Source organism: Bos grunniens, chromosome 7 (genome assembly GCF_055505025.1).
Source record: "Bos grunniens cultivar Pamir isolate PY7600 chromosome 7, Bosgru_T2T1.0, whole genome shotgun sequence".
NCBI lineage: Eukaryota > Metazoa > Chordata > Mammalia > Artiodactyla > Bovidae > Bos > Bos grunniens.
Genome location: NC_141171.1, coordinates 81,517,155 through 81,540,815, shown reverse-complemented (window position 1 = coordinate 81,540,815; position 23,661 = coordinate 81,517,155). Strand labels below are relative to the sequence as shown.

General features: G+C 35.2%; 1 protein-coding gene and 1 long non-coding RNA gene across 43 annotated transcripts in view; one reads left to right on the top strand and one right to left on the bottom strand.

Moving 5' to 3' along the window:
• The window catches only part of LOC147369883 (uncharacterized), a 192,638-nt gene that overhangs the window by 61,483 nt on the left and 107,494 nt on the right, over positions 1–23,661 (bottom strand). The window lies entirely within an intron of this gene.
• SSBP2 (single stranded DNA binding protein 2) overlaps positions 1–23,661 on the top strand; it is a 311,630-nt gene that overhangs the window by 219,904 nt on the left and 68,065 nt on the right. For 27 of the 37 annotated variants that reach the window (XR_015168029.1, XR_015168028.1, XR_015168037.1 and 24 more), the window contains one exon: positions 3,308–3,397. The exons of the other annotated variants lie outside the window; for them this stretch is intronic. Coding sequence is in view for 13 of the 27 variants with exons in the window: in XM_086412831.1 (XP_086268957.1) it covers positions 3,308–3,397 (90 nt within the window). In the remaining 14 variants the exon portion in view is untranslated. The remainder of the gene's footprint in view (positions 1–3,307; positions 3,398–23,661) is intronic. 37 annotated transcript variants of the gene reach the window in all.

Here is a 23,661-nt window from a genome sequence, read left to right as displayed (position 1 = left end):
TCGTGAGTTGGAAGTAAATTTGAAACAAGTCTTAGAAATTCCAGCCATGAAACCCGAGAAATGCGGTATTTCGCCCTTCTACATAAAGCTTTAATCCCTAAAACCTGATTCTTCAGTGGCTTACAGTTTCAAAGCATGTTTTAATATTATTTGTAATGCTACTGTATATAAATGAGCAATTTAGGTAGTTTGAAAAATACACTGTTTTCCAGTGCTTAGAGTAACATTTAATGTGTCCTTTTAGTGTTTATTATCAGATTAGTATTTGTTATTGATTACCGTGGTGTACCAAATGGTCCTCTAAGCTTGAGTCCACACAGTACAACAAAGGGAGCAATTATCCCTTGTCAGTAAATCCCAGAAGAATGGATGGATAATTCAGCTCAAAACTGTGATCCACAGAGTGAAGTTTGGACTGAAATGCTCTACACTAGTGCTTTGTACTGGGTAAATAAACTTGATAATTACTAGTATTCCGTTCACTTCAATTTATGTCCTTAGGCCAAGTCTAGAAGTTGCTATTACACCAGAAAACCAAAGCATCATGCTCTATACTAGACTGTGGCTACAAAACTATTTTCAAGACATCTCTATTGTTATGGCCACAGTATGATTATTATGAAAGAAAAATTTTCTAATAGTTCTTATGACACTAAAGGAATAGGTGCAAAATATAAATATGTAAGACATCTTTAAAATGTAGGAAGGTGATCCCAATGACAGAGTAAGAAGCATATTTAAATCAGTCACCATAATTTGATCCATTTGTTTGGCTGATTCATTCATTTCTGACTATTCTATTTAAAATTATAATTCCTACTCTCTTAACTGGGAACTCTCTTATTTCTTGCTTTCTTTTTCTCCATAGCACTAATTGTGGTTTCCCCCCTCACTAGAATGTTAATTCCAAAAAGACAAGGATTTTTTTTTTCTGTTGTGTCAGCTATTATATTGTAGAGCTTGATAAGAGAGTCCTGGCAAGATATATTTTGATTGAATTTATTAAATAATTTTGAAGTCATAGAATTAAAATTCAAAAAGTATTTGATTTAACTTGCTTAAATCTTCTATATCATGTTTCATTTTTAAATACTAGCTGAGAAAAGCCCTTATAAAACATATACAATGAAGAACTTTGAAGAAAAAACTAGTATATTTTATACCTTTTAACAATGTAATTCTCCCTCACCTCCAAGAAAAGAGAAAAAATAAAGGAGCCAATGACAACCTAACATCTTTACTTGTTAAGTTTTAGTTTTGATACAAACCAATATTTTTCCCTTTTGATAGGCAAAACCTTTTTTAATATACTTACTGTCCTGTGCTGTGCTCAGTCATGTCCAGTTCTTTGCAACACTGTAGACTGTGGCCCACCAGATTACTCTGTTCATGGGATTTCCCAGGCAAGAATACTGGAGTGGGTTGCCATTTCCTCCTTCAGGGTATCTTCCCAACCCAGGGATCGAACCTGTGTCTCCTGCAGCTCCTGCATTGGCAGGCAGATTCTTTATACCACGGGGCCACGTAAGCCCCAGTATACTTGCTAGGCAACAAGAATTACAAGAGAAATAGCATATTTGTACAGCACTAAGCAGTTGCAGCAGTTCACTAAATTCTGTTTTTTTCTTGTAAACTGTCTCAGTGTTGTACGTTTCTATAAAAGCAAAGGTGAGTGTGGTTTACAAACTTGTCTCTTTTAAGTAAGTTTTTTCTTACAGAAAAGGTTTCTGTTCTACAATTAATTAGAACAATAGTGACACCCTATGTCTAACTTTTAGTACTAAGAGCAACTTCCCCATTATAGTAATCGACTGTCAAAAGATGTAGATCAAATCTTCCTTCCTAGATCTGCCTGTAACCATATATATTTAACTAAAAGAAGATAAATGTTTGGTAAGGTTTTCTCTTACTCTAAAATTGTATATGAAAATTTTATACTAGTTAAAATGAGAAAGCAATTTGCCTTTAATTTTTTTAAAAAACATGAGTGTTGATATAAAATGCAAATTACAACAGTATGTGACAAATGGTATGTATTCAATTAATGTACACTTGAATGAAATTGCATGTTTTTGTTTAAAATGGGATAATAGATTGGTGTTTAATCTTAATATCTAAGAAATACTGTTTCTTCTTTAATACTTAAGTGTTTTATCAGAAGTTTAGAATTTTGGCATTCATAGGTAAACAACACGTTAGATAACCAAGTTTAAATCTAGGTTTCCTCAGGAAAGACCAAAAGCATTGGCCTTGATTGATAATAACTTCCAGTACTATAGAATAAACATACTTTAGTATCTTATCAGTTTATATACTGGGAAATATACGCTGCAAATATACTGAGATATTACATCTTCTCATGGAATATTAATGCATGAATGAATAAACTGATGGGAGAAAAGTATAACAAATATATAGACCTTGGATTTGAGTTACTTTCATAACAGAACTGTTGGATTCATACTGATCTGTCTTTAATATATTTCTGATCCCTTCTTGACTGTTCTTAGGATTTGTAATGTATCTAAACAGATTGAGGGATGAAATCCATGGTTGTAAAATAGTTGTATGTATTACTGCTCTATGTAAGAATTAAATCTAAAAACTTGACTCAATTATGAAGAGCCTATCCCAAAGTTTTTCATATTCCTATTTCTTGAAGCTGTAGGATTCCATGAAATCATTTGCAAGTAAAGTAGACTTTGAATTTTTCAATCTGATTTTTTTATAATCTGTTTATATGAGACTAATCTGTGCAAATCTAATTCCTTTCTCTTATTCAGTCTCCTAATTACTTTTTCATCCTCACCACCCTACTTTTGCTATCTATTTTGGCTACCAATTATAGTATTTATATTAGAAAGTGAATAAAGTGAGTGTTGCCACCTATAGACAGAGAATTAATATAAACAGAGTTCCTTTTTCCATCTCGTACAACCATCATTTTCAAACTTGTTACTTATTTACCTATTGGTTGATGTTGCAATTTCATAAGTCTTTGCCTTAAAGCATTTATTTAAATTTCTATCATTTTATCATATTAATTGCCTTTTATATATCACTCAAATATAGCATCTTATTATAGTTTGTAACTTTAAAAAGTTTTAAAGAGATCTGTTTAAACCAAATAACTTAGTCGTATACCAAAGTAACTACTATATCTTACTTTACCTCTGGAGTGGGGAAAATTACCAATATTTGTTCCCAGGAATGAAAAGCTTCCCTTCCTACAGTCTGTTATCATCAGTCTTTGGTTTTGTGCCTTCTCTGTAATGATATAGGTTTGTTTCTCCTTTATTCTTTGCAGAGTGCTGCAGCAGCTCCCAGTCCAGTGCTAGGAAACATTCCCCCAGGAGATGGCATGCCAGTAGGCCCTGTACCACCAGGGTTCTTTCAGGTACTCAGAGCAACTCTGACTAGGACTGTTAAGGCATAGGAACTCCTGTTCAATTTTATTGAAAGGTTCAAAGGAGAACGAGGCTGTTGTAATCCTTAAAGTGAACATAATACTGTGCAGCCAACTCTTGATTATTCAGAGATCTGTTTTAGTGTGTAGATTAGCCTTCCCTCCAGTGTTTTATTTGTTGTCCAATTTTTATTCGTGTATTTATTTTGCCATTTCACTGTTCAAGTAAGAAAGGTAGCTTAAGTGCAAATTAGCCCATTAAGCTAATGTGGTGAAGATTTGGTGGAAGAAAAGGCTAATGGATGAGGTTTTAGAATAATACATGGATTTTAACTATGTAAGCCATCCATATCTCCACAGACCAAAGATAATCAAGATTTGGCTGTACTTTCACACTATGGCTAAATCATAACTTATTCATTTATCAAAATTATAGGCTATAACAAAGTAGTTTTGTTATAGAATCATTTTTGTGGCTTTTAAACAGATTTTTATCAATATCATTACATAACATAAAATCAGATTTTAAAATGCATATGTATTTTAAATTTGCAACAAGCACATTTATTTTAGCAAAAGATAATAATGATTTTTTAAATTACATTACTTTTATGGCATCCACATTTAAATCTGACAGTTTTCTAACCCAAACCAACATAGATTCTGAAGTTTAACTACATAGTTAATTTTATAACACCCTTTGAGAAAATTAGGAAGAAGTTAGGAGTTAGAGCTACGAGTGGAAGGCAGTATGGAAATTAATGTAATAGGCAATATTGTTAATGAATTACATTGGGTACTTATAAACTATTTTGTCACTTTTGTGTTTTGTATTTTCAAGATTCTTGAAAATCATTTGTTGATACTTACCATCATTACAGAGTAGATCAATGTACTTATAAACGTGAAAATAGAAAAATAAGTAACTTTCCACAGTACAGCAATTGAATAAAAAAGTCATAATTAGAACCGAGTACTAACTCTGAAATGTAAAGTCCTTTAGGATATGCTTATTTGTCTGGCTACTTTATATTGATATTCAAAGTCTTAGAGCTCACATTCTGTGGTGAAGCACCTTAAAATATAGGAACATATAATTAATCACTATTTAACATAATAAAACCTAACACTTAGTAACTGCTTACTGTATGCCATGTTTTTGTTCTAAATGTTTCACATGTATAAACTCTTAATCTTCACAATAACCTAAGTGTAAAGTAAGTCTTATCATTCTTATTGCACAAATAAAAAAACCAAGGCACAATAAGCAGTTTGTACAAAGTCAGAAAGTCACAGGACTGGGATTCAAAGCAAGGCTTTCTGAACTTCTGCCCTTGACTTTACCATTTAAAGTTCACATGTGTGTATGTGTTAGTTGCTCAGTCGTGTCTGACTCTGGAACCCTGTGGACCATAGCCTATCTGTCCATGGGATTTCCCAGGCAAGAATACTGGAGTGGGTTGCCATTCCCTTCTCCAGGGTATCTTCCCAAGCCAGGGATCAAACGTGGGTCTCCTGCATTGCAGGCAGATTCTTTACCTTCCGAGCCAATGTTCATAGTTGATCATTATTCATAAAATATTTCTAGCTCATTTTATGTGTTTTCCTCATGCTAAGTAAGGATAGATTGAAGTTAGGGAGCAAATCAGAAGAGTTTACCTACTTACAAGAGCTAGTAGAAGCTCTCTAAGTGGCACTTTAAAAAAAAAAAAAGAGGATGAGTTCGGAAAGAAGCCAGATTCTTCCTAGGGTCAAGCAAAGATGTATAAACCTATACATATTCATTTTCACATTTTGTAGAATGAGCCAGTCTTCCCTTACCTGCCTTCTGCCTAAGTCTTGGTAAGAGTAGTTGAAACAGAATTAATTTTTGTTTTAATCCAATTAGATAAACATTTGGCTCCCAGTAGACGTCAGGCACTGTGGCAGCATCTAAACATGAATGTGTTTATATGTAGCTTCCTAAAGCTGTCTAACCAGTGAGGCATTATTGACAATAAATAACTGTAATATAGCAAGATACATGCTGAAACAGTGTGAAGTTCTGTGTTGACCCAGAGAAGAGAACTATTAAGTCTGCCTGAACTAGAGCTAAAGGTGGTTTTGAAAAAGTTTTCCAAGAAAACAATCAGAGGAACAATACTCTAGAAAGTGGGAAAAATATAAGCAAAAGCATGGAAGCATCAGAATTACCTATGCAGAGGTGTTCAGCGAAATATGAATGGACAGTAGAGGAGGGAGGCAGGCAGGAATTCCTGGAAATGAAATTGGAAGATAAACTCTAGCATCTTGAGAAGGGCCTCCTCGTGTGCCGTGTAAAGAACTTGCGTCTTTATTCACTAGGCTTGTAGGAGCTGTTGGACATCTCTAAGAAGGGCAGTGACCAGAGTTCAAACTATAGGGTAGATTTACGCTTTGTTAAGCACCTGTGATATAATTGTATACAAAATCCCTGCCCTCAAAAATGTACACTGTGGTGAATGAGAAAGAGAAAAGGCAATTCAAATTTAGAAAGAAATGGCTATATTAAATGAGTAGTGTGTGTTTTTAGAGCAAATCAGAAGGCCACCAAACTCAATCTTGGGAGAGCCATTGTCAGAAAAATATTGCCAAAACAGTAAATAAATCCAAGTTGGCATCTAAAGATGATTAGGCAAAGGAAGCAGGGAGAGATGAAAAGAACATTCCAGGAAGAGGGAAAAAAAAAATTATGAAGACCCAGACAAGAAAGCAGAGACCAAATAATTCCCCAAAACTGGAGCTTAATTATTAGCTAAAGAGAGAATGACTAGCAATGAGACTCCAAAGGAACCCTGAGGGGCCTTGTAGGTTAGTTAAGAGTTTGAACTTGATCTTAAAGGCAGTAATAAGCTATTGAAGGGTTTTAAGCTGGACGGAGGCCTATTCCTATTTGCATTTTTTTGAAAAATCACTCCAGTTATAGGATGTAGCGAGGATTGCAGAGGGACAGTTTTGAAAGTAGGGAGACTATTTAGGGGGGCTGTTATAGTAATCCACATGAGATTTGATGATAGGGACCACAAAATTTGAGGTGGGACCTCCAATTAAAGATACCCTATAGACCAATAAGCATAAAGGTTTGAAGGCCAAGACAGTGATCTAGACTACAGATAAAAGTTGCAGGATTGTCATCATATCAAGGACCTGAACCCACAGGTGTAGGCTGACTGTTCAGAGAGAAAGTACAGAATGAGAGAGTAAAGGGATGTGTACTTGAGCTCCCAAAACACTAACACTCAAAAGAAGAGCAAAGGCAACAGAACCTGTGAGAGAGGCTATCGCAGGGGGTCAGCTGGATGGCTGTGACAGTAGCTCAAGAAAGAGGCTCTGTGGACCTCTTAATATTTAAGAGCAACGGCAGCAGGACTGGGGAGGAAGAAGCAATGCATCGTTATGCTCACTAGGCATTAGTTGATTAAACAAGTTGGACTTGGAGAAATCAAAGATGATTCTGAGGTTCCTACTTTAGACCCTTGGAAAACTTTCATGTCTTTAGTCAGGAAAGATAGGTGGTACAAAAAGTTTTAAAGATGTTTAAGCATGATAAACGTCATCCCTTTTTATCCAGGGAGACCATTCCAGCTAATCCTTTAAATACTCATTTTCCTTATTCAGTAGGCTTAAGTATGTTCAGTCTCCCTAGAAATGCCTCTCTGAAATACTGGAAAACTCAAGTCATCAAACCTTTTTTAAAAAGCAGCACTGTGTTGTCTTTGGTACATATCATAATGGGCTCGGGGTCTGTTTCCTAAATATCAATATCACTTTCCTGTCCTTCAGCATGATTCTGGCCACAATGCCTGTTAATGGAGAGTAGCTGCCTTCTGTAAGTAGACATATCATCAAGACAATGATAATTCAAGTCCACATATCAGTTTTTAATCCAGTTCCATAGAGATAGTGACATCCAAGAATTATGCAGAGAATGAAATCAGTTTTGAATTCCCATTCTTAGTGAGGAAGTGCAAAGCTTATTTGGGGACAGTTGGAATGGTGCTAGACCAGGAAAGCATTGAATTAACGCATAAAGCTTCACCATCTTCAACAATTCTGAACTTCACTCAATATGTGATCATATCATAAGATGTACTTTAGTGACCTCATGGACTGTAGTCCGCCAGATTCCTCTGTCCATGGGATTTCCCAGGCAAGAATACTGGAGTGGATTGCCATTTCCTTCTCTAAGGGGTCTTCCCAACTGGGGGATCCAACCCACGTCTTCTGCTTGGCAGGCAAATTCTTTACCACTGAGCCACCTGAGAAGTTCCCCTTTTCCATTATAACTATAGACAAATACATTACCAAATGAAATTATTACAAACTCTAAATCTGTGCATTCATAACAACTGCATGAAGAATCAGTTCACTTCATTTGCTCAGTAGTGTCGGACTCTTTGCAACCCCATGGACTGCAGCACACCAGACTTCCCTGTCCATCACCAACTCCTGGAGCTTACTCAAAACTCATGTCTATTGAGTTGGTGATGCCATCCGACCATCTCATCCTCTGTTTTCCCCTTCTCCTCCCACCTTCAGTCTTTCCCAGCATCAGGGTCTTTTCCAATAAGTCAGTTCTTTGCATCAGGTGGCCAAAGTATTGGAGTTTCAGCTCCAGCATCAGTCCTTCCAATGAATATTCAGGACTGATTGCCTTTAGGATTGACTGGTTAGATCTCTTTGCAGTCCAAGGGAATCTCAAGAGTCTTCTCCAACACCACAGTTCAAAAGCATCAATTCTTTGGCACTCAGCTTTCCTTATAGTCCAACTCTCACATCCATACATGACCACTGGAAAAACCATAGTCTTGACTAGATGGACCTTTGTCAGCACTGTAATATCTCTGCTTTTTAATATGCTATCTAGGCTGTTCATAGCTTTTCTTCCAAGGAGCAAGCATCTTTTAATTTCATGACTACAGTCACCATCTACAGTGATTTTGGAGCCCAAGAATACAGTTAACTTAGACTCCAAAATAAATACGGTTAATTCCCTATACATTTAATAAGTCCATCCTGGAAGACAGTCTCTAGATTAGCATCTGTTAGTGACAGGTATCAACATGGTTCAGACTTAAACCCTCATAAACCCTTAAACCGCCATTTTTTATTGAAATGGAAGTGCTTGTATTGAGTATGAGCTCAAGTAAAATCAAGGGGTATAGCTGAACATACCAACAAAGGTGTTAGTTTAGTAAAATGAAGCCATTTGAAGTAAGGCACGTTCATTTACTTGGAGTCTTTTATCAAAGGAGTAATTTGTATAAGAAATGCTATAAATTCTCAGAGTGACCTACCACAGAACTGGTGAATAACTTCAGAATAACTTTAAGTTGAGGAATCTTGTTACTAGGGTCAGAGGGAAGATAGTAAAAGTGGCCATTTGGTAGTTATGGTGGAAGAAAATACAGTATTGCGGCATGGCATGAATACGCGTAACAGGCCCTTTGAACTAAATCTGTGCTATGGCTCTCCTGTCCCAGTGCTAGAGTATTATTCACAAGTTTCATTGTATGCTGAGAAATTTGAATCATGGATTAAAAGCTTCAGTCTGCTATATATTCATTCTCATAGCATTCATACTAAAAATCAGGCAAAATTTTACCAAATAGGCAGCATTAATCCTTGAACCAATTAGATTTTCTTCACATTTGTGTATAATAAAATAGTTTAGTTAAATGCATTTATAAACAAGTTCTCATTCATGTTTTTTTTTAAATAGACTGTTAACTCTGTCACCTTAAGAAGTATTATAATTTTCTAGATTTGAGCAATAAGAAATCTTCTCTTGTGAATTTATTATAACTTATTTAACTTATTTGTACTTATTAAAATTCATTTATTTATAAACTTATTATAACTTTTTGTAGTTATTTAAACATATTTATTATAACTTATACTAATTAAAGCATTTCTGATTTCAACCAAAAAAAAAAAATCTGGGGAAGTGAAAAATGCTTTATTTTTCCTCCTTTCTGCCCTTATCACAAGAAAACCACATCTTGTTTGTATCACTTTAAGTATATCTATAACTTTTATATGAAAATACAATGTAACCTTTTAATAGGTTTAATGTAGGTATCTTTGAGTGTACAACTAATGTGGGATATACTTGTAAATATCTAATTCTGAATTCTGTGTCGCCTTTTGTTCATTTTTACCGTGTACCATATTGTGTTTTGATTTTTATCTTGATCCATTTGCTATCTTCTTAGTCACTGGATCTGTAGTCTTTACTGAGAACTGTTGAAAACTAATAATATATTGATGATGGATTGTAAACGTAAGATTTTGTTTGACATGAATAAGATTATATATACTTGTTTAAGATAAAGTATACCAAGTAATTTAGTTTCAGACTGTGGTGGCCATCCATATTTTAAAATCCAAATTGATCAAAACTCTGATATGGTGGAACCTGTGCTGCAGCACGTTTGTAAATCACAGTCTGTTTACAGGCAGAGCGTCAGCAATGGTAAAGCGGCTTTGCCATCTAGTGGTGGTTTGCCAGTGTCTCTACTTGTTTGGGTATATTTTCCAAAGGTTCTATTTTTATCAAGACTGCACAGTCGCAAGCTGACCTAATGCTTTGACATAGTAATAACATAATAAGAAGTACAAAAAAAATAGAAATAAATCTCCCTTTTTCTTCATGGTACTCTTATTGGCTAGAAAAAGCTGAATATAAATGACATTTATAAAGCACCAAAGACAAAAACAAAACTCAGGGTAATACAAAACTCAGGGTAATAATGATATTCTTAATATTTTAAAGGAAAAAGAGTCAAAAAGGAGGAAAATAGTTATTTAATCTAACACTGCAACTTAAAAGAACAAACAGGAAGAAATGTTTTTACAACATTAAATGGTTCTGAAGGTATATATTTATTTGACTTATTTCTGGACATAGAAAGTTAAAGTTGCTCAGTTGTGTCTAACTTTTTGCAACCTCATGGACTATACAGTCCCTGGAATTCTCCAGGCCAGAATACTGGAGTGAGTAGGTAACCTTTTCCTTCTCCAGGGGCTCTTCCCAGCCCAGGGATCAAACCCAGGTCTCCTGCATTGCAGGTGGATTCTTTACCAGCTGAGCCACAAGGGAAGCCCAAGAATGCTGGAGTGGGTAGCCTATCCCTTCTCCAGAGGATCTTCCCGACCCAGGAATCAAACCAGGGTCTCCTGCATTGCAGGTGGATTCTTTACCAACTGGGCTGTCAGGGAACCTTCATAACTAAGTATACTCCTCTGCCCTGCTCCTCATATTCAGACTTTCACAATACAACTGTTTTATTATCAGAGGACTTGTTTTACCCTATTATTTAACATATAGTTAGTGTCTATGCCTTACTTACACATATACTTAAGTAGTTCCCTTCTATTATTAATCTTTCGATTGTCTTCTCTCCCAATGGTTTGCCTTTCCTCTTATCCCTCCTGATTATGTCTACTTCAGAAGTTAGTCTTAGGAAATACTCTAAACCAAGAGAAACTTTTTTCCTTCTCTCCAGAAGTTGTAGATATCATCTTTGACCTCAGGTAACAAACTGAAAGATTAGGAAGTGTATCATTTCTTAATTTGAATGATTGCTAAATATCACAAGTTGAATTGATTTACTGAACTATAACTTTTAACATTATCAGTATATTTAATAGATAGTCTAAAATTCAGTCATTAAGTATAGTATTTCTCGGAATTAAATACACTAGGATATGGAGAGTAGAGGTGAGGAAGGTTATTTATTTACCAGAGTTCAAGACATAAAGCTGAAGTTTCATTTTCTTGGAAATGTAATTTTGAATCTTTAAAGAACAAGGATTCTAAATACCAAGAACAGAACAAATCTTTCTCTAGTATGAAGATAAAAGCAGCCTAAAAAAATAAAAGGTGCCTGACAGCTGCTGGCTTTGATAATGCTTTCCTACAGTTGTAGGAGTTTTTCCGGCCTCAACTCTTAGAACAAATTAAAACTTCTCAGCATGAGTAACTTAAGTTTAAAAAAAAATTTAGTCTCAAACTAAAGACCCTACATTTTGACTAGATGGACAACAGGCAAAGAGGGGAGTACCAGGGGCTCAGAGTCTTTACTTGGGTTTTTCAGTTAGAACAGAATGAAATACTTTCTTGTTAGAAACCTTCCTTTTTTGTTTATTTACCAAAATGAGTTATTTATGAAAAAGTTAACCTGGCTATCCTAGACCAATGTCTTACTACTGAAAATTATTCCCAGAATATGTCCATTTTTATTATAGGTCCCTGGGAAACAAAAAATGTATAGCAAATATCTAAAGACAGTTTATAACAGAATCTTAGTGTTTTGTTTAATGTTTGTTATAGAAACAAAAACAAAAATGGTTAGCATTCTTTGGGGAATTAAAGAAATGAATTATTAAATATAAAGTGAAAGTCGCTCAGTCATGTCCAACTCTTTGCAACCCCATGGAATTCTCTAGGCCAGAATACTAGAGTGGGTAGCCTTTCCCTTCTCAGGGGATCATCCCAACCCAGGGATTGAACCTAGGTCTCCCACATTGCAGGTGGGTCTTTACCAGCTGAGCCACAAGGGAAAGCCCATCAAAGATAAATCAAATATTAAATATATTGCAAGTTCCCTATATAGGTGGGATAGATTTGGCCTAAGTATACATTAGAATACCTTCAGCTTTTTGAAAAAATAGCATATCGACTTCCCTGGCAGTCCAGTGGTTAAGACTCCATGCTTCCACTGTAGGGGGCACGGATTCCATTCCAGATAGGGAACTAACATGCTGCACTGTGTGGCCAAAAAAAAAAAAAATCACCCTAAAAAAGCTAAAACAACTTATCACTAGGTGATATTGTTCTGAAATAATTTGTCTTCTGTCTATATCAGAAGTCAACAAACATTTTCTATAAAATGCCAAATAGTAAATATTTAAGGATTTGAAGGCTCTGAAGTGACACTACTCAACTCTGTTGTAGTGTAAAGGCAGTCATAGACACTGTGTAGACTGAAGAGTGTGGCTATAGTGAAGGACAGGAAGCCTGGTGTGCTGCCGTCCACGGGTAGCAAAGAGTCGTCCGTGACTTAGTGACTGAACAACAACCGTTGCAATCAAACCTTACTTACAAAAACAAGTAGTGGTTATGAATATGATCATCATGACAGCCTGTAAGAAATCTAAAGGGTTAGGACTAAGAACAGTGTTTCTCTAAGCATGTTCTGTGTAACATTGGCAAAGAGTCCTGGGGGTCACCTGCCTCCTAGTATATCAGAATTCTTGGTGGTGGGGCCATGGTGCTGGAAATCCTTTGGTTTTTGTTGTTGTTGTTTTTTCTTTTTTAAACGAGTGAGTCTTACAAGCTAAGATTTGAGAACAAGTGGCTAAGATAGCTGATGACATTCAGCATCAAATACTGACTGCCCCACCCCCCTTACCCATGCTAGAGTTACTGCAGTAATAAGCTAAATAGAAGCCCTTGCTCACACTCAACTTAGAGTCCACTATGGGAGGCAGTCAGCAAACAAGATAAATGTTTAAAAATATAAGACATGTTAGATTGTGATAAAGACTAGAGAGAAAAATGAATCAGAAAAGAACTGACAATGTAGAGGAAGTTCTGCATGGATTGACCACAGAAGGTCTCAACAAGAAGATGCTATTTGAGTGAAGACCTGAAGGAAGTCAGGGAACAAGAAGCTGGTGTCTGAAGGAAGTGTTGTAGACTGAGGGAGCAGCCAGTGTAAAGTCCCTGAGTTCAGCATATGACTGGCCTTATCCAGGGACAACTAAAATGCCTGAGTAACTATAGTGGACTGTCAGTGGGGAAGACAGATACACAAAATTGTAGGCAGTAGAAAGCCACATCAAGTAGAACTTTGTAGGTCATTTGGGGTTTGGCTGAGTGGAGGGTTTTAGCAGGGTCTTCTTGGCTGCTATGCTGAGATTTGTCTATTGTAAGGAATGGTGGAAGCAGAGAGGCCAGTTTGAATATCACTACAAAATTTTAACAAGAGGTTATTGTGGCTCAAAGGTGGTAACCATGGTGAGAAGTTAGATATATTTTGGAGTTAGAGCCAACAGATCTTGGTGACGGTCTAGATATGTGTTGTGAGAGGAAAAGACAAATGAAGGGTGACTGCAAGGTTCTTGACCTGTTCAGCTGGAAGAACAGAGCTGACATTTATTTATTCATGTAAGTAAAACTGCAAGAGGAGGTATGAAAGGAATATCAGAAGCTTAAGTTTGAACTTGTTAAGATTAAGGTGACTATTAGATATTCAAGAGATGTCAAGTAGAGAGCAAAAGGTATCAGATCTGGAGTTTTATGCCTGAGGCTTGGGCTTGAGACATTTGGGAGTTATTAGCATATGGATAATATTGAAAGCTGTGAGCCTGGATGACATCACCAGGGTAACGAGTAGAGAGAGACAAGCAGCATCCCAAGGCTCTGATATGAAGAAGGCAAGAAGATGAGGAGTAACCAGGAAGAAAAATGGGAAAGAGGCACACATGAGTTAGGAAGAAAATCAGGCGCTGTGGGAGCCTGGAAGCCAAGAAGAAAAATGTTTCAGGGAAATAAGGAATGATCAGCTGTGTCAAATGCTTCCGATGGTTCAAATTAGTTGAGGGCTCACACCTGACGGTTGGACCTAATGAGATGGTCACTGGAGACCATGATATGGCCAGCTTCAATGTAGTGATGGGGGTGACAGTCGCATAAAAGTGGATTCAGTATGTAGCAGGAAGAGAGAAATTGGAGGCAACGAGGGTGTCAAACTCTTTCAAAGAGTTCTGCTCTAAAGGGAAAGTAAGAGATGAAGTGGTAACTGGATGGGGAATAGGGGGAGGTCAAAGAAATGCTGCTGCAAATGAGTGTTGGCTATGATGAACTGTCCATCCCTGCCGAGGGACAAAGAAAACAACTCTGCTGGCACCTGTGAGCAGAGAGTATTGGCTGTTGCCAGGTACTATCTATTATACCCAACTATCAGGTATAATCTTGAGTTTAAAGACACAGTGCTAGGGAATAGAGTAATCGGATATTCTTTGTACACAGTAGGATGCTTATCAAAAAAGTAAAACAGAATTACTTACTAAAGATACCTTCAACTGTGACTACTGCCGGTTCTCTGTCATTTCTAATATTCTATAAATAATTTGACAGTACAAATAACTTTGACATCAGTAATATTTTCTCTGCTCAAATTTGTCTTGTTTTATTCTGTACATTTATTCTGTATTTGTTTAAGACACATGGTTCAAAATGCATCTGTTAAATTGAAGATGAAGAAGTCACTTCCGTTGGTTCAATTTGAATTCTCCCATCTTGCTTATTTTCATACTGTTTGGCACTAGTCAAATTAGTAAGCTCTAGTTTCAAAACAGACATTTTTGAGCATTAATAATTTTTGTAAAAATCTGTTCAGTAGAAAAGAGTATTCTGTATAGTTTGGACATAAGTAATTTTAAATAGACTTCATGTTTGCAGGTAAGTAACCAAGCAAATATGAAGCATGACATTTCATTTCTAAAGAAAGTAAATATATATATATATGTAATAATCTGCCACTTGTATCAGAGACCAAGCCCATAGGCAGGTTTCTATAACAAATGTTATCACTGCTTGTGAATTTGAAAAGACTGCTGCTTAATCAGTAGAAACTTCCCTAGCATATCAAGGCATCAGAAGGATAAGAACAATGTAACTTTTTTTTTTTTTAACCTAATGGTATGTTTAGGTAAATTAAAGTGTCTATCTCCAGCACTGTCATCTGGAACAAGTTTAGATGGAAGCATGAATATAAAATAGGGAAAATGCTGGGGAAGAGGGAAATACTTTTGCATCCTTCAATGAAAAATTAAGAGTAATTTTAAAAACTTATTGTTTTGGCTTCTTTTTTGAGTCAGCCTAATACTTTACCCTGAATTATAAATCTTACATATTTATTTTCATACCCATGGTGATTTTTTAAAACTATATAATCCGGGTTAATCTGTCCTTGTGACTTGAGTCAGTGATAGTAGGCAGCACAGAGCCAAATTCAGCTTACATAGGACTCCAGCTACTTGTCCCACAGACACCAAAAAAAAGTGTCTTTGTGTATTTATGAATATAAATTGATGTAAAACAGTTTATTAACGTTTTTATAGATTGTATTCAAACTTCTGTTAGTTGATTAGAACAGAAGGCAGCTTGGAGGAAGCTTGGTCATTCACAATCGACAAGTCCATTGCCAAAAACCAGTATCTAATATATGGTAATAAAAGCTTGAGAAATTGTCTCATCTTTTTGAAAAGGCCCATAATAGAAGTGAGCCCTTTGGATGCTTAGACTAAATCTATAGCCAAAGAATCAACCTGCTTATAACTCTGTGCTGAACTGGATTAGCCTTGCCCCAAAAACATCTTACTTTACAGTTATTTTATGTGCGTTGTGTTGTTGATGATAGAATATCTAAGATGTATGGAAAATAAACTACATATTTATGCTTATTAGCAGAATATGCCAGCACAAGCATGTCATTTTGTGAGCTAAATTAGTTTAATACTAGTTGGAATTAAGATGTGTTATCAAGAGTGTCTTATCCACTGGGGTGTCAGTAATGTCTGATGGAGATTTTCATGAAAAACAGAAAAGGAACTGAACAAATTAAGATATATGAATTGTAAAGTAACTTTGAAGAAATTCAGTCGATGTATAATTTATGCTTCATTACTTCTCCACAGAAAACTCATGAAGCATCTCATGGAATTATAAAAATAAAAATGTGAACAGTTTTACTATATGTGCGATGGCAGAAACAAATGTACAAGTCACAACACTGATGCTTTTTTTCAAAATAATATTCTGAATATTGTTTATTATTGATAGCATAGGCTTTCAACCCATCACAATTAAGGAAAAAGATTTACTTCTCAGTGAAATTTCAAATAGCAAAATAGAGAATAGAAATCTATATAGGAGAATCATATAAAGAGAATTGAACTAAACTTAAAAAATGGACACAAAATGAATAAAAAAGGCAATGTTTAATTTTTAAGACAATGTTTATGCTTGGGATAAAAATCTCATAGTGAACATATTTTTATTACCTTTACAGGACTATAATTATAACCTTCCATATTTATCAATTTAAAAAAATTGTTTTCAAGAAAAGTTTTTCTGTTGAAAGATTCTAGAATAATTTTTATGTCACAGACTTTTATATTATTTCTGTGTGTCTGCCTAAAACAGTACATAAAAAATATCAGAAGATTAATCTGTTTCAAGTCATATCTGCACAGGACCAAGTAAGGTAGATATTTGATCTTTATGTAATTAATATAGTTACTGAAGATAACCCATTTTTTCCTATTTATCACTTTGTACCTTGTGTTTTTGCCTAAATATTGCTGAAAGCAAATTACTTTTTAGCAAATAGCCATTCTTCTTACACATTTTTGCACTAAAAATGGTTATGTGCTAAAGAAAATATGATGTTAAGAAAGGAGAATGTTTAATACTTTTACACAGTGCCCAGCCTCTTCTTAATGCAAAGAAAATATGTAAGCTAAAACATTGTTTCTAAGACCTGAGGCTTATAGCTCTTTGAATATATTTAAGTATAAAAAGAATAGAGTCTCATGTGTACATGCAGCACTCTAATAGACAAAACACCCCCACTGAAATGCCCCACTATATGAAATTGGTGGCATTTCTCATAGCTGGCCTCTGCTTTAGAGAAAAAAAATTGGTAAGTTATCATACCTTTTTTTCCTCTAAATCATAGATTAGCCTGACATCCTTCTATACCAAAAAGTGGTTACTAAATACTGGCACTCTGTAAAACTGCTTAAGAATCACTATTTTCAACCCTGAAACCCCGGAAACAGAAGCCTGAAAGCAGTAGGAGAGAGAATAAGACCTTCTTAGTCATCTTAGAAAGTGAAGTCGCTCAGTCGTGTCTGACTCCTTGCGACCCCATGGACTGTAGCCTGCCAGCCTCCTCTGTCCATGGGATTTTCTAGCCAAGAGTACTGGAGTGGTTTGCCATTTCCTTCTCCAGAGGATCTCCCCAACCAGGGATTGAACCCAAGTCTCCTGCATTGTAGGCAGACTCTTTTACTGTCTGAGCCACCAGGGAAGTCATCTTAATCAGAAATTATCTTATATGTTGTTAATGTGGATATTGTCATTGTAGATATGGTCTTGAGGTCTCCAACACTTTGTTCCTTACCTTTTATTAGGTCCTCTAAAAGATATGATTTATCCTACATAAACAAGCTGAATTTTCCCCTCTGTACATATAAGCATTTTCTCACTAGACAACCAAATATACTGTGCCAATACTGTTCCTTTGCAATATCAATTGATGCTACTTATTTTTAACAAGACACATAAATTGGCCAGATGAGATTTTATACAAGAGAACCAAACTTTATTGCACCTTCGCTGGTTTTTACAGTCTCTCATCAATGTTGTTCACTCAGTCAGTGAGCCAGCTATGGAAACAACCAAGTATTTATTGAATGTGAGTCTGCAAATTCTCTCTTATAATGTGCTGCTTCCTTCCCTTCTTCCTAAACTTCATTATGAGTTATCACATTATAATGAACAGTTTCATGATAATGATAGTACTCTTCTACTAATACCATATCCACGTACCACCATTCCTAACCCGTCTTCTCTTCTTTTCCTGTATTTGACTTAAAAATAAATAAATGAACTGAAGACAGCATATATTATCAAAGAAAGTGCAAGTCACTCAGTCCTGTCGAACTCTCTGTGACCAGTGGAATTCTCCAGGGCAGAACACTGGAGTGGGTAACCTATCCCTTCTCCAGGGGATCTTCCTGACCCAGGAATCGAACCGAGGTCTCCTGATTTGCAGGCAGATTCTTTACCAACTGAGCTATCAGGGAAGCCCTATATTATCAAAACTCTACCAAAAATGTTTAAGGAGAGATAGAGCTTACCAGATTTATTTTGTATTTCTGTTGTTGAATTTCATCTGTGAATCAAGAACACATGCTAATTACTACTTTATGTGCAAATTAACTTGATTACTTGAAATGCCATTGTCCTTTCAGCTTTTCAAAGTTGAATGGGAGCAAAGATAAAGAATTCCACATTAAATGAATGGTTGCAAGGTTGCTGAGGGCCTAGGAGGAAGTGCCTTGTCAGGCAGTTTATTTATGGTCAGTTGGTCATGAGAATGCAGTATGTATACCTGCCTTTATTCTGCAATACAAAGGTATTACTGTAGTGGGATGTTATATAGCTCTAAGAAAGCTAAAGTGGCAGTTAAGAAATTTGACCTTTGGTTTGCTTTTACATAAAATGAGGAGGTTGACCTAGTTAAGTCTAAAAACTTTTTGCTATAAAATGTGTCAAAAAGGTGTATTGAAATAAAATTCTTTAAATCGAATGTTATTATAATCATACAATTACAGAACTTATAAAACTTCACTTTAGTTTTGTGAAGTCATTTTTTAAGTGTGTATGTATTTTTTAGATTTCCTAAGTTCATATTTTCTTAAACTTTGTAGTTGTGTATTTCTTTGTCATTTAAAAATACTATATTTTCAAAAATAGAAGCAAATTTCGCAGTTTTATCCTCAAAAAAGTTCAGTATTTTAAATTGTATAACATACCTCTCACTTACAAATTTTCAGAGTTGTGAAGTGTCCTAAAGGTTAGATTTGTTTTTACTAAAGAACTTGGTAGTATTCTCTTCATCATTGATTTGTTCTAAATTGTCCTAAAATAAAATGTAGTATATAGAAAATGCTTAAGATGGTATTTTAAAGAAGCTTTTGGTTTTTTCAGTGGTTTTTAAATTTTCTTTATTATCAATTTGTTAAAGATCAAGAGTTTCAAAAGCCATGTTGAAATATTTAAAATTAGGTGATTTGTACACTGCTACATCAATTTTAAGGATTCTTAGAAATACTGGTTTTATTTCATGGATTACCTTGACATTAAGGTACTTGCTCTGATGTGGTTTTGTGCTTTTTCTGAAGTGGGTTCCCTTCATATCAAGGCACATATTCCCCTGCAGTGTGCTCAGTCCTCTATGAGAACAGTGTGAACAGCGTGCTCAGAAAACGGAGGGAAAGGAGCCTATGGACCCTCCTTAATGAGGGGGTGAAACTTAAACCAGCCTCTGGAGGGTTAGTAGAAATTTACTTGGCAGAGAAAGGAGAGAACAGAGTTATCTCAAGAAATATTCTGCTGTTGATTATTAACCATATTTATGCTTTCTAGAAACTATTAAAATGTTAGAAGATATTAGTAAGGTTAACATTTGAGCAGTGTGTCATTTAAGAGGTACAGTTTGATCATATATATATATATATATATATATATATATATATATGGAAAGAAGTTAGGGCTGAAAATGGTTCTCACCACCTATAATTTCAGGTGGGTAAATTATTTGTAAAATAATTCCATAAGGGTGCGGTGGGTTCCAGGATTTTCAGAGAAGGAAAGATGAGAAAGAGCCAGTTCCTTCTAAATCTTAGAGAATTGAGATAAAGCACTAATGGCTTATGAAGATCAAATAAGAGGGAGACTACGACTTTCTACTAGCAGAAATGGAAAAGCATAAAGGAAAATCTCTTTTAGGAAAGCAGAAGTTTAATATTTCATGAATAATTCTTGATATAATGGAAAATGATAATTCTTTAAGATGGGATGACATTCATTCTGAAATAAACTATGATTCTAATGGTGTGATCTTTTCTCTAAAAGACTACTTGGAGGAAATGAGCTGAACACTTGGTTTATATTTCTATTAGTTTTTTCTCCTTTCATTTAGTCATCAAATAATTTATTGATTTTTCTGGCTTTGTATATATTTTTATTGCTTCCACTTTGGCTTATCCCATTCATTCTAAGTAAATCGCTGAAACATGTAGAAATGAGAATTTATGCCTGTAAATGTTTTCCATATGTCAGGGTACTAACTGTGCCACTCAGTTTATCTTATAAAGAACCTTAGGAAACCCTAATTTGGAAAGCTTTTTTAAAAGCATAGCCTTGAGTTTTAGTCATTCATAGCACTACATGTTCTATCAAGTAGGGATGATGTAATATGACTTCTGAGGGAAGGCACCAGATTGAAATAATGGGTTTTTTTTTTGGTTTTCATTGATATTTGCCATTTGGTGAAGAGAACCTTCTATTTCTTCCAGATTACTGGACTGTAGAAAATAATTTTTCCAGAAAATTGTTTCTCCTGTTAATTTTAGGACTGTGAACTTTGAAAAATCCTAAGCAAAAGGCAATGATCTTTATCTGGTTTGTTCACTGATATGTCCAGCCACTGACAACAGTGGCTTTGTGGGTGTTAAGTAAACATTTGGTGAATGAACAAATCTCTAGCATACCTTTTAATTAATAAGCATAGCTTTTTTATTCTATTGACCTTTGATCTGAACAAAGAGCATCATTGTTGAAGTATATTTTTTTCTTCAACTAGGTTTTTCTTTTCCTCTGGAAAGCATGGGAATAAACTTCTCTAGCTCCTTGAGAAAGATAGTTTGTGCCTTAGGCACATACACTGATATCCCACCCCAGTCCCATCCACACGCTTCAAATATTTATAGCTGTAGTACACTAATCTTTACACTTAGGGGTAATGTTGGAAATAATTAACACAGAATCATAGGACTTTTTAAATTATTATTTCCCAAGAGACTTTTGAGATCATCTAGTCTAACTCTCATTTTAGATTGAGAAAGCTGAAGCCCTGAAAGGTTTTTAATTTAGGGTCCCTCTGCTAATTAGTGGACATACAAAAACCAGAATCCAGGCCCCGTTGGACTCCCAGTCAGATGTTTTTTCTGCACGCATTATAACTGTTTAGCCCGTTTTTTCAGGGGAAGGCTTTTTCCATTTAAAATATTGATTCATCCTCCTGACATCTTCAAGCAAATGTTTTGATGTCCCAACTATGAAAAAGAATTCCCCGAATATAAAAAGTAAGCACACTCTCATAGCTAAGGGCTCCTTTGAGGAGTCTGTTCTTTCCAGGTTATCAACAGAGAGAGTACTGACAGGTCTGTCAACAGATGTAGAGCTTCCCAGGTGGTGCTAGTGTTAAAGAACCTGCCTGCCAACGCAGGAGATGTAAGAGATGCGAGTTCAGTCCCTGGGTCAGGAAGATCCCTTGGTAGAGGGCATGGCTACCTGCTCCAGTATTCTTGCCTGGAGAATCCCATGGAGCCTGGCGGGCTACAGTCCATAGGGTTGCAAAGAGTCAGACATGACTGAAGCAACTTAGCACACACGCACATACTATCGGTAGGTAATCTCTTATATTAGCATTTTACCATAAATTAATTTAAACTTGTTTTAATACCTTCAATTATATTTGAAAACAAATTGACTTCTGAATAGTGAAATACAAATGTAGTAGAATGTTCTGTTTCTAATACTAAACTATTGGTTCTCAGTGCTTAACTGAATAACTTAAGACTCAATCTGAATATTAAGGACTACAGTGCTAATTTAGTATTAAAATGCTTTACCCAAAGAAAAATCCTTTACCCATTTTTTACATTTATATTTTAAGGAAAAGTAGTAGATTGTTATCTAAATTAACTAGCTTTTTGTTATTTTCTGCTTTAACTGTATAGCAATAGATTGAAAATTATAAGTGGGTTTCAATTTTGTTTTTTACCCCCTCCCCCGCCAAAGAAAAAAGTGAACTTCTTGGAGGAGGGCATTCAAGGGGAAGTAAATTTAAAAGAGACTCTCTCTCCAATCTTATTCCAGAGGGGCCTTCAGGTCCACAACCGCATGCACGGCCCCTCTGTCTCAGTAGCGTCTCGATGGGGCCTCATGTTCAGACAGAAGAGTACAACGGTCCTGTTAAAACACACTTATTCACAATGCCACTGATTAGAGAAAAATTTCTCTTTTTAAATAGTCCATTTATATTAATACTGTAACATTATTTTACATTCAGAGGAACATACAATCTCAAATTCTCTGCCCCAAACAAGGTGCATTTCGATGTCTACCAGGATTTAGCAGCATTAACAATTTCTACCTTGTATTCCACTTGGAAGTGATTTTATTATAGACAGGAATTATTAGTAACCTATTTTTATTTCTCCATGTCTCAAACACTAAATTGGTATTGTATTTTGGCTTAGTGACTATGTCATAAAACATTTGTAAAAGAAAGCCAACCATTCCAAAATCAGTGACACCACACTTATTAAATTGTTTAAATGAATCCAGGACAGTTTCATAAATGAAATTAGGTGATCAGGAAAGTAGCAGAGGAAGTGTGACTATTGAGATGAGCTTCTAGTTGACAGTATAGTTAATTAATTAATCCAATTTAGAGCAGCACTTCAGAATTGGTAGTCAACTTTGATCAAATGTGTAAAAACTAAACGTTTTTTAAATGTTTAAACTGGAAAATCTATTTAAGTTTTGCCAGCTGAAGTTGACACTATTACCTGAATAACCCACTGTTTCTATTTAAAATGATCTAAGACTACGTTAACATGAGAACACAGTGAGCAAAAAGCCAAATTCCCGAATTCTAAAGTTCTCATTGATGTGTCCGAGTCTCCAAAAGAGAAAGTCTATACCACATAAATTTGTTATAATTTTATTTTTCAGATGCTGCTTGTAAATAACCCTAGAAAATATGTGTAGCCATGAACTGCAGGTCTAATTTCTAAAAATATTTGTAGAAAGTATTATTAAAATGGAATTTAGAATTATGTGAATTACTGTAGAATTGGGTTGTACAAGTCTTCAGTGAATTCATTCTTAATATTTTAGTTAATATTCAGCCCCTCAGAGTTGATAATTTGCTTACATTACATGTAATCAATTATATATATAAAAATATATATAATCAAACAATTATATTTATAAAAATGAAATTTTGAATAATTTTTTAAATTTGTGCTCAAATCTAAGTGTCAAAAATATTCTTCCACTCAACATTGAACAATCATCAAAATGATACTTTTAGCATATTTTTCAGATAGTTTTGAGACTGTCAGAGTCAGCACATCTTAGCAGCCTCTGAGTCATCTAACTAATCAACTTGTATTTTAACATTTTTCTGTTAATAAAAGTACACACCTCATAACATATACATACTACTATTCATAAAATAAACAACAAGGACTTGCTGTATAGCACAGGGACTATATTCAATATCTTATAATAGCCTATAATGAAAAATAATCTAAATAAGTATATATATATGTTTGCATATATGTGTATGTGTATCATTGAA